At 31.0% G+C, this 11,279-nt stretch overlaps 1 protein-coding gene across 1 annotated transcript in view; it reads right to left on the bottom strand.

Annotated features, from left to right (window-relative positions):
- Positions 1 to 10,634, bottom strand: part of LOC115877339 (discoidin domain-containing receptor 2-like) — a 172,929-nt gene extending 162,295 nt beyond the window's left edge. Inside the window, exon 1 of the mRNA XM_030893486.1 lies at positions 10,556 to 10,634. Coding sequence (XP_030749346.1) covers positions 10,556 to 10,634 — 79 coding nt within the window. The remainder of the gene's footprint in view (positions 1 to 10,555) is intronic.
- Between the last annotated feature and the right edge of the window lie 645 nt (positions 10,635 to 11,279).

Consider the following 11,279-nt stretch of genomic DNA (forward strand, 5'->3'; position numbering starts at 1 on the left):
TCTCTCTCACTCCGGCCTGTCACCGCCGACCGAGGCCTTAATTTAACCAGCTATCTGTCTCTGGCCTGGACGAGAGCGGTGTCTGTTCCTCGTCCTGATGGTGCCACACGTCTCTTAGAAACCTCTGTCTCTCCAATTTTGTCCCCTGCTGCCGTTTTAATTAGAAGACGGGTGAGAAAATGACGGTCAGGAGGCCTATTATGTCGCGAGGGGTTCGAAATTATCGGGCCATCGGACGAAACTTGTTGAAGAGTGAAAAAGGCGATTCTTTATTATAATGAGGAAAATGCATGTTTTTAAATAATCGTTTTAAAAAATAGTTCATATAATTACAAATTGAACAAAAAAAAATCGTTGATATCGGTTAAGAAATGCCTCTAATATAAAATAATTAAATATTGTTAATTTAAATGGCCGGGCAAACGCTCTCTACCGCGCCTTGCCGCTGTGACGTCACCAGCCGTTCTTCTGGTTGAGTGGAGCCAGACGCGTGTTTATTTTACACAGTTTGCTTTTAAACGCTGTTGAATCCGAGTCAAAATTTTAGTTATTTGTGTTAATTAATGCATAATTAGTAATTAGTGATATTTATAAATAGTAATGGATGAGCGAAAACAGAAAAAAAATGGTCCAAGGCCATGAGAAGAGATGAAAAGAAAAACGTTAAATTATCCTCTATTTTTACGATTTATTGTTGTGAAGATCATTTTGATGCAAGTTCATATATTTACAATAATACGCAAATATATTCATATATTTATGTATATTGTCTTACATAGGTATATGAAATTTGAATGTACAGGGTTATTCATTATATTATGACACCCACATACAGCCTTAACTGCAAGTTTTAGAAGAAAACATTAAATAAAAAAGTTGCATGGTTTTTCATATACTCTTCATGGTTGCATGGTTTTCTATATACTCTTTTAAAATTAATTCTAGTTATACAGGGTGTCTCAAAAAAGGTGGTCCAGAAAATTGTAGGTATTTTGCGCTTTTCAACTGTCAATATTTCGTAAACATTTGAAGATAGGTATAGGATATTATACATGAAATATATCTAGAATATCTAGAAATTTCCGAAGAATCCAAAAATATATAGGGTGTTTCACTTAAAAAAGTAACTTAACTTTGGCGTTTGCTTATGGGACACCTTGTATAATATTTTCATTACTGATACACAATTTATTTCCTATAATTTCGTAAAAAAAACAATCTTTAAAAATAACAAGGGTAAGGGGGTGTCAATATATAAAAAAACTTTCTTTTTCACGCTATGCTCTGGAGTTATTTTTCCACGTACTAAAGAAATATTTTTGTCTTTTTTCACTTCAACATAACCTACAGCATTATCTCCATACGTCTTCCTACCTGATCTGAAAAATAAGTTTATAACATTAATTTATAACTATATAAAAGTTCGTAACAGTAGGTACCTACTTATACTTAAATATGCTTCAGTACTACAAAGAATAAATGTTAGATACCTCTCTGTTTTTTCCTCGTAATTCAGCACCAATAAATTGGGAATTTGTTTTTATAAAAGCAACCAACATAAAAGCATCGACTTTTGGCAAGTTATCTGATTGTGTTTTTACAAACCCGGAATCTGCCATTACTTAAAAAATTCTCAGAACACACACAACACATACAAATACTAACTGCACAAAAAAGCATAAAAACTCCTTCAATCAACGCTAAAAGCAACAAAAATGTCTTAGTACGCCACCTAAATACGTACAAAAACGGAACGTCTGCTGGCCATCGCGCGTCGACGAGAACGGCGGGTGACGTCAGACCAATAGAATATCGTTTCAATTCGCGAGGCGTCGTTTGCGTTATCCATAGTATTTTAATGGCCCATTTTGTAAAATTGTGGTACTGCTTTCAAGAAAAAAGTTTTTTTTTTTGCATTTATACATATTTATTCTAATAAATTGAACAGTTTCTGGCGAAAAATTCCTCATTTTGGTTTGGGACGAGCTATACTAATGCAAGGAGAGGGCAATTTATGTTATATGGTTTAACTCGTATTATACAGGGTGGTCCGAACTGTATTCCAGAACCTTCCAGAAGAAGTAAAAACGTTCGTATAAGTGTATATCCTAAAATGCTTAGTTTCGGAGATACAGGGTGTAAAACTTTCATTTTTATTACGATTTTTTCCAAATAATTTCTCAAGTAATGTCAATATTTGGATGAAAATTGGTGACTGGGAGTTTTTTGACATGAGAAATTTGATTTTGATGTCAATATGACTCCCATTTGTAGGAGACGCCACCTACATGTGTTTTAACTGTATTGAAGAGTGATAACTTTTCGTCCGTACCTGTATAAAACTACCGAGTGAAAAAATGTACATTTCAGTGACTTTTTACGTAAAAAATGTCTCTTGGTAAAAAACGCTACGAGCAACCGTTCTCAAGATATTTAGAACGGAAATAGTCAATACATGTCATTATTGACAAAAAATAAACACGTTGAGATAGTTATTTGACTGAAAAAATAAATTTGAAAAATTTTTATTTTTTTAAATTCATAATGAATTATTCTGCGAAAAAATGATGATAAAACAGTTTTTGTTGAACTTCTGAAACAAAAACATTTCAAATTTATGATTTCAGTCTAATAACTATTTAGTCAACATGTTTAATTTATGTTAATGATGACGCATTGATAATTTCGATTCCAAATATCTCGAGAACCAATAATAATAATAATAAAAATTAATAATAAACTACTAATATAATAACAATAATTAATACTAACCTAACCTAGTGTGCTAAACATGACTACAAATGAATATAGCGTGTTGTTGTATTCATTTGTTATACAGGGCGGCCCATCGAAAACGTTCCGCAAGGCATAACGGCCAGGATATTTTTTTTTTCAAAAAATCCAAAAACACGTCAATTTTGTGTGTGAGGGGGACAACTTTTGCCCAATAAATGATTGCAAAATCTTCTACCCTCTAAGCGGGGGTGTCATCCCCCAACTTTTTTCAAATAGGAAGGGGTGTCGAGTGGCACCGCAATGAAAAGAGCTTTCTATTCTCTATATTTCCCCGCTTCGTTTTTGAAAATTGGTCGAGTCATTGAGAAAATATGAAGGATTGAAATTTTAAAAGTTTATTTAAACATTTATCAGAGTAAATGATAAGGATAAATTCCTTCGACAAATTTGCTGTTTTTTCTTATTATTTCTAGATGTTTACGCATTTTTTCACTTGCCACAAGGTTGAACGATCAGGTGCGGTCTCAATATCATTAAACTGACCCACAATAGAATTTCCAAAAATACCAGCCCGCGACGATCAAAATTGTCTTCGTTGAATTCTTGTACCAACCGAATTTTTTACGAGTGGAACTTGTGTTTTTTAATATCCTTTGGACACTTATACGATTCACGCCGGTCTCATTGGCTAATTTTCTTGTACTCTGCGTACTATCCATGGCAACTTGGCCCAATCCGAATACCTCCATAACTTTTACTACAGGATTTTCCCTCTGCCTCTTTTTATTCATAACGGAACCAGTTTCGCGAAATTTTGCTACTAACTCGCGAACAATTTTGCCATAAAGGTGTTTGTCAGGATGGCGTTCATTGAATATCTGCGCAAACCTATTGCCACATTCATTATTTTTAAAATAAAGTTCGATTATTTCCAGTTTTTCTGCAAGGGAGTACACCATAATTATTGTTAAAAAGTTTAACGATATTGAGAAGAACTTCAACGCACAAGTCACAGAACAGCTATCTAGCAACTACCGCACCTGATCGTTCAACTTTGTGGCAAGTGAAAAAATGCGTAAACATCTAGAAATAATAAGAAAAAACAGCAAATTGGTCGAATGAATTTATCCTTATCATTTACTCTGATAAATGTTTAAATAAACTTTTCAAATTTCAATCCTTCATATTTTCTCAATGACTCGAGCGATTTTCAAAAACGAAGCGGGAAAATATAGAGAATAGAAAGCTCTTTTCATTGCGGTGCCACTTGAACCCCCTTCCCATTTGAAAAAAGTTGGGGGATGACACCCCCGCTTAGAGGGCTGAAGATTTTGCAATCATTTTTGGGGCAAAAGTTGTCCCCCTCACAAAAAAAATTGACGTGTTTTTGGATTTTCCGAAAAAAAAATACCCTGGCCGTTATGCCTTGCGGAACGTTTTCGATGGGCCACCCTGTATGACTTATAAACCATAAAAAAAGCTTCTATAACATAATAATTATCTTTCAAATCAAACATTAATTCTAACCCAATTTTTTATTTTAGTTTTAATATTATGTTTTGACGCTGTTAGTGATTTTAACTCATTTGGTAACTTATTAAATAATTTTATTGCTATATTATAATTATTTTTATTGCTTACTCTTAATCAAAAAGTAAAAAAGTTTAAAATCATTAAAGTTTGTTGTAAATAAAGTGTTTGTACTGATCATTTTTATTATTGTTTTGTGTAGATTATTCAAAACATTCAAGTTATTCATATAAGCCCCTCCCCATGCTATAATTCCATAGCTTACAACACTGTGGAAAAAAGCATAGTAAATTAACATTAGTGTTTTAGTGGTCATAATTTGTTTTAGTTGACAAACAGATTATTGTTAAGTATATTGTTTTGCTTATACCCTCTTATACTTAACATAATTTATGTACTCATCCTAACTACTCCCAACTACTTCCAACAATATAATATATTTGATAGGGTATAAAATAAAATTATTTCCATATATTTTAACATTGACGACAGCAAACAATCCGGAGTTTAACCATAGTTTTTTATTGCAAATAATTAATCTTCATACAGTTTTATGACACCCGTATTTTTTTATTTTACTTCAATTTCATCCCATTTTTTTTGAAAAAATTAATCAATATTAAGAATTTCAAATTTACACTTTTGCAATTTCTGACGTCACCTATTAAAAGTGTCACGGTGTATGGATTCTTCTATCTAATATTGTTACTGTTTCGATTTAATTTACAGCCGCACACTGCTCGAATGCATTAGTTGTGTAGTGACACAACGACGTCGCATTTACATACGTTTAATCACAATCAGCAATCAGTCCGGCACAGGTCCATTATTGGGCCTTTGTTCAAGTCGTAATGATGAGTGTGCGTGCCTATGTGTATGTGTGTAAACAGACAAAATACAAGTGCGAACAAAGCGGGTGGTAACCGTTGAAAATCCTAATGCTTTGTCAGCCTGATTGAAATGAAATGTATTAATAAAACAGGAGGAAAATCATTAGATATTTAGTATTATTTATGTTATTACAATCCGGTGTTTAACCATAGTAAATTTTTGTTATTTTTAATATAAAATTCAATTGAAGCGATTAAAAAGTACTCCCTCAATACAAAAAGAAATGCAACGAAGTTACAATTAAGGAATAAATAATAAATCAAATTCAATACAAATTTCACTGGTTTGAAATAACGCGTAGAAAATTGTGACGTCACCTATCAGCATTTGACTGAATAGTTGACAGAGGGCGCGAGCCTCTGAACAATAATATTATGGCGTGTCTAGTTCTCTGCTACCGTATTTTTCTATTTTTATTAAGATCGTTAAAAAATACGTTTTTATGTGGGATTATTCTTTATTACCCGAATATTAAATTTACTTTTATATTTTCTACTACTATAAATTAAAACTTAAATTTTTATAATTAACAGGTTACTGCCATTTTTATCGAAGAACTAAACACTACCAAAGTTGTTCGAGGGTTCGAGGTTAGATTTGTATTTTGTAGATTTTGCGTTTGGCGTTAAATACTTTGAGTTTTCAATTTTGTTTTATTGTACCCTCTTTATTATTTTTGTAATGAAGGGTGTTAAAGTTTGTTTTGTGAAGGGCTGTCTAAATAACTATGAAGGCTCTCCAGAAAAAGTTTTTATAACTGGTCCTTTGGATGAAAGCCGTCGAAGAGACTGGTTTGAAGCGGCAAGACAACAATATGTCAGGAAAAGTACGAGATTTTGCTGTGAATATCTTTTTAACGTCAGTTCCTTAAGTTTTATTTTTCAATTAATTTTATATCTACTTTTTGGAAAAATGGTTTTTATTTACCTTTGTACCTGGTGGTAACCCGTGACACTTTTGATAGGTGACGTCAGAGATGGCAAAAGTGTAAATTTGAAATTCTTAATATTGATTAATTTATTTAAAAAAATGGGATGAAATTGAAGAAAAATCATAAAATTGTATGAAGATTAATTATTTGCAATAAAAAAACTATGGTTAAACTCCGGATTATTTTAATAAAGCAATCAATCTGAATACTAGGCCATAAGTTATTTTAAGATACCTCTAAAACATATAAACAGAAAGAATTAATGTCATATACAGGGTGGTCCGAACTGTATTCCGGAAACTCCGACAGCATGTTCTGCAGATAAAAATAACTAAAAAAGTTCGTAAAAATGTATGTCCTAAACTACTTAGTTTCGGAGATACAGGGTGTAGAAATTTCATTTTTATTTCGATTTTTTCCAAATAATTTCTAAAGTGACGTCAATATTTGGCTGAAAATTGGACTCTGGGAGTTTTTTGACATGAGAAATTTGATTTTGATGCCAATATGACTTCTATTTGTAGGGGGCGCCACCTACACGTGTTTTAACTATTTTGAACCGTAATAACTTTTCGTCCGTACCTGTATAAAACTACTGAGTAAAAAATATACATTTACGACGTTTTTTACGTGAAAAAGGTCCTTGGTAAAAATCGGTACGAGTAATGGTTCTCGAGATATTTTGAATCAAAATTATCAATACCTGTCATCATTGACATAAATTTAACATGTTGACTAAATAGTTATTAGACTGAAATCATAAATTTGAAATGTTTTTGTAACACAAGAGTTCAAGAGAAACTGTTTTATCATCATTTTTCCGCAGAAAAATTTATGATTAATTAAAAAAAATAAAATTTCCCAAATTTATTATTTCAGTCAAATAACTATCTATACAACCTGTTTATCTTTTGTCAATAATAACATGTATCGACTATTTCCATTCTAACTATCTTGAGAACGGTTGCTCGTAGCGATTTTTACCAAGAGACATTTTTTACGTAAGAAATCACGAAAATGTATATTTTTTTCTAAACTCGGTAGTGTTATATCGTTATACCCTAAAGTATACCCTAAAAACTCGATAGTGTTATACAGGTACGGATGAAAAGTTATTACTCTTCAAAACAGTTTAAACACATGTAGGTGGCGCTCCCTACAAATAGGAGTCAGATTGACATCAAAATCAAATTTCTCATGTCAAAAAACTTCTAGACACCAATTTTCATCTAAATATTGAAAAATTCGATATAAAAATGAAACTTCTACACCCTGTATCCCCGAAACTAAGCATTTTAGGACATACATTTATACGAACTTTTTTATTAATTTTTTTCTGTAGAATATGTTGCCGAAGTTTCCGGAATACAGTTCGGACCACCCTGTATATTGAATATCTTGTTATGGTTGTTGTTTATTTTATCGGATTCTCGGATATTTATCGTTCTATCTGTTTACCAGAATTAAATAATTCATAACTTAATATTGTTACCCATTATCGTGGATAAAGTAGAAATAATAAACTAGGGTTTTTTTTCAATGTAATCATCGTTAATATCCACTTGTTTACAAAGTTTTCCCCGACTACAACGTATAATTAGGCAGGCTTTAGCCTAAGCACGAAACTACTCGAGAAATACATGAATTGCAAGATTTTCATTTTGTTTTTACACAGAATAACATCGGTGTAGACTTAATAAACTGGTATTTTGACGTTGTTTGTTAATTAAGCACTCATGTTAAATATTTTTTATAAATTTTATGTTATGATAAATTTATTTATTAACGATAAAATTTGATTTTTTTAATATTAGCAAAAAATGTAGGCTTAATAGTTATTTTTTATACAAGACGATAAAATGGTATTTTATCGTCGTTGCCTATTGTTGCAGATAGATAGATAAATATATGATGGAATACAGGGTGGTCCGAACTGTATTCTGGAAACTTCGGCAGCATATACTGCAGATAAAAATAAGTAAAAAAGTTCGTATAAATGTATGTCCTAAAATGCTTAGTTTCAGAGATACAGGGTGTAGAAGTTTCATTTGTGAACATCAAAATCAAATTTCTCATGTCAAAAAACTCCCAGGCACCAATTTTCATCCAAATATTAACGTTACCTACTTCATAAATTATTTGGAAAAATTTGAAATAAAAATGAAATTTCTACATTCGGTATCTCCGAAACTAAGCATTTTAGGATATACATTTATACGAACTTTTTTACTTATTTTTATCTGCAAAATATGCTACCGAAGTTTCCGGAATACAGTTCGGACCACCCTGTATACAGTTATACAGGGTTGTTCACCACATACGACACGGAGTATTGTAGCTAAACGATTATATTTTTACAAATTTCAAGTTTTGGGTTCGATGTAGGACTATTAGAGGTACAATTTAAAAATAATTTTACAAGATACATAGTATCTCAAATAAGTAAAAAATATAAAAGTTGTATTTTTTTAAATGGAACACCCTGTATATTATTACATTTTTAGTTTCTACGATTAAAATAAAGGTAAATTTGATTAAGGTTTATTATACTTAAACCCATACCCATGGAATATTGACATTTGAGATTGTTTTTAAAGCAACAAATGTACAAAATGTACAGGCTAGTAATATTATCGTTTTTAGCAAAACGATAATATTACTAGCCTATTTGTATGCATAAAGAAAACTATTTAAATCTATATAAAAGAGTATACCATTAATTAAATATAACACCATTATTTCCGCCCATATACTAATTAATTACATACTTAATTGTGTTCGTTAATAAATTATTCTAAATAAATGTGGATTTGAGTCAGAAATCAATATAATAATAAGTTATCACAATTAAAGTCTCTGTTGTTATAAATAAGCATTTATTAAAAAATGAAATATCATTTTTTAAGGTGTTACTTTTATCACACTGTCTAATACCCATACAAAATTCAGTTTTTAGTATTTGGAGCAATTATTATTAATCAACGAAACAGTCAGTTCATGTAGTTTGAATACTGGAATCATATTAATTGGTCCTCTTTAACAAATATTTAAACAGTTTTTTTTAATTTTTTTAATGAAATAAACGAATTATATCGACAATATTAGTATCTGTACTCTTTAAAAATTTGATACATCTTTAAAAACAATCTCAAATGTCAATATTCCACGGGTATATTGATAAATGAGGTCTAATTTATAAGAAAATGCATTTTCTACGAAAACTTGAAGGGACAGGTAAAAAATGGCATAACACAACTTGATAGACAATTAAATTGTGCATCTGATTCTCCTAAAATATACAGGGCGTTCCATTTAAATTAAACAAGTTATTGCCGTTTGAAGCTAATAATTATTTAAAATAAATTTTTAGACACTCTGTATAAGGTTGTATTATTTTTATTATTGCAACACAATAACTGATCAATAAATAAACTTCAGTAAATATTTAGTATTAAAAACTTTGATACCCTTGGAGAAATGAAGCCTTAAAATTTTTACTGCAATTTCACAAAATTGAAAATATTTCAAAAACGGTAAGGTTTAAGTATCATAAACCTTAATCAAATTTACCTTTATTTTAATCGTAGAAACTAAAAATGTAATAATATACAGGGTGTTCCATTTAAAAAATACAACTTAGATATTTTTTACTTATTTGGGACACTCTGTATCATGTAAAATTATTTTTAAATTGTACCTCTAATAGTCCTTCATCGAACCCAAAACTTACAATTTGTAAAGATCTCATCGTTTAGCTACAATACTCCGTGTCGTATGTGGTGAACAACCCTGTATACCGATAGGCCTACCTATTGTTCTGTATATATTATATCTTATAATAATAATAATAATAATTTATTCATAAATACATATAAATACATATAAATAAATAAATAGTATACGTTATAAAGTCAAAGACTTGTTCGTATAAATATTATCTAAATTAAAAACATAAACAGAGTATAAACAATATTAACAAGGAATAATCAGACCCTTAGATACAACCTAACCCAACTAAAACAAAAAAGAAAAGAATTACTTAGTATTTCATCTCACTGTATAAATCCTTGAATTGAGAACAGTATCAGCAAACGATCTGCCCTTCATAATTACCCACAAACGGATTTGTTTTTTAAAAACATATATAGACGATGTAGTTCTAAGCTCCAATGGTATCATATTATATAATTTTGGTCCAAGGTAATAGAAGCTATGATGTGTATGTGTTCTTACTGGTTTAGGCAACTGGACATTTTTTTTATTGCGTCTCATAGGGATGATTCCTTTGAGATAATCTTGCTCTATGAGTGTACTGTGTGATAAGTAAATCACGACAGAAGAGCTGTTTAATGTCCAGAACACTGGATTCCCTGAATAGTGTCTCTGTTGGGTACGTTCTCACTCTAGCATGAATTATTTTTAAGATCCATTTTTGTAGAACCTGTAGTCTATGTATGTGTGTGTTACTGGCTCCACCCCAAGCCACTATTCCATATGTCAAATGCGATTCCACCAAGGCATGGTACAATATCTGGAGATCTTTCATGTTTAGAATATTTCTTAGGTGTTTAAAAATGGCTAATAAATTTCTTATTTTTTGGCATATATAAGTAATTTGATGATCCCAACGTAAGTGACTGTCGATAAAAATACCCAGATACTTAACTTTCACTGCTCTACTTATCGTGTCATTCACACATTGACATGTGTTTTTTACCTCTAAATTTTCAAAAAGTGGAAGACTGTCTTTATAAATGCCGAATGGTATAAAGCAGGTTTTGTCAAAATTTACTGTCATTCGTTTTTTGCTTAGAAAATGAATAATGCGTGGTAGGTCATTTTCTACTTTTGTTCTGAGATTATCCCAATTTTTGTCGCTATAAAATATGGCAGTATCGTCGGCAAACCCAATTATGTTCCCATGAGAAGATAAATGAAATAAGTTGTTTATATAAATATTGAATAAAATAGGCCCTAAAACAGTACCCTGTGGGACTCCATATTACTAGTCCCTATTACTATGCTAGGTTTACTAAATTCATTTTCTATTTTCACTATTTGTGTTCTGTCGGCTAAAAAACTCTCCATAAGACTTAAAGGTTTCCCTCGAAAACCAACACATTCCAAAGTTTTCAGTAGCTCTTTATGGTCCACCGTATCAAAAGCCTTCTTGAGGTCCAAAAACACTACA

The sequence above is a fragment of the Sitophilus oryzae genome, unplaced genomic scaffold (assembly GCF_002938485.1).
Source record: "Sitophilus oryzae breed Bouriz unplaced genomic scaffold, Soryzae_2.0 scaffold_1443_pilon_pilon, whole genome shotgun sequence".
Taxonomy (NCBI): domain Eukaryota; kingdom Metazoa; phylum Arthropoda; class Insecta; order Coleoptera; family Curculionidae; genus Sitophilus; species Sitophilus oryzae.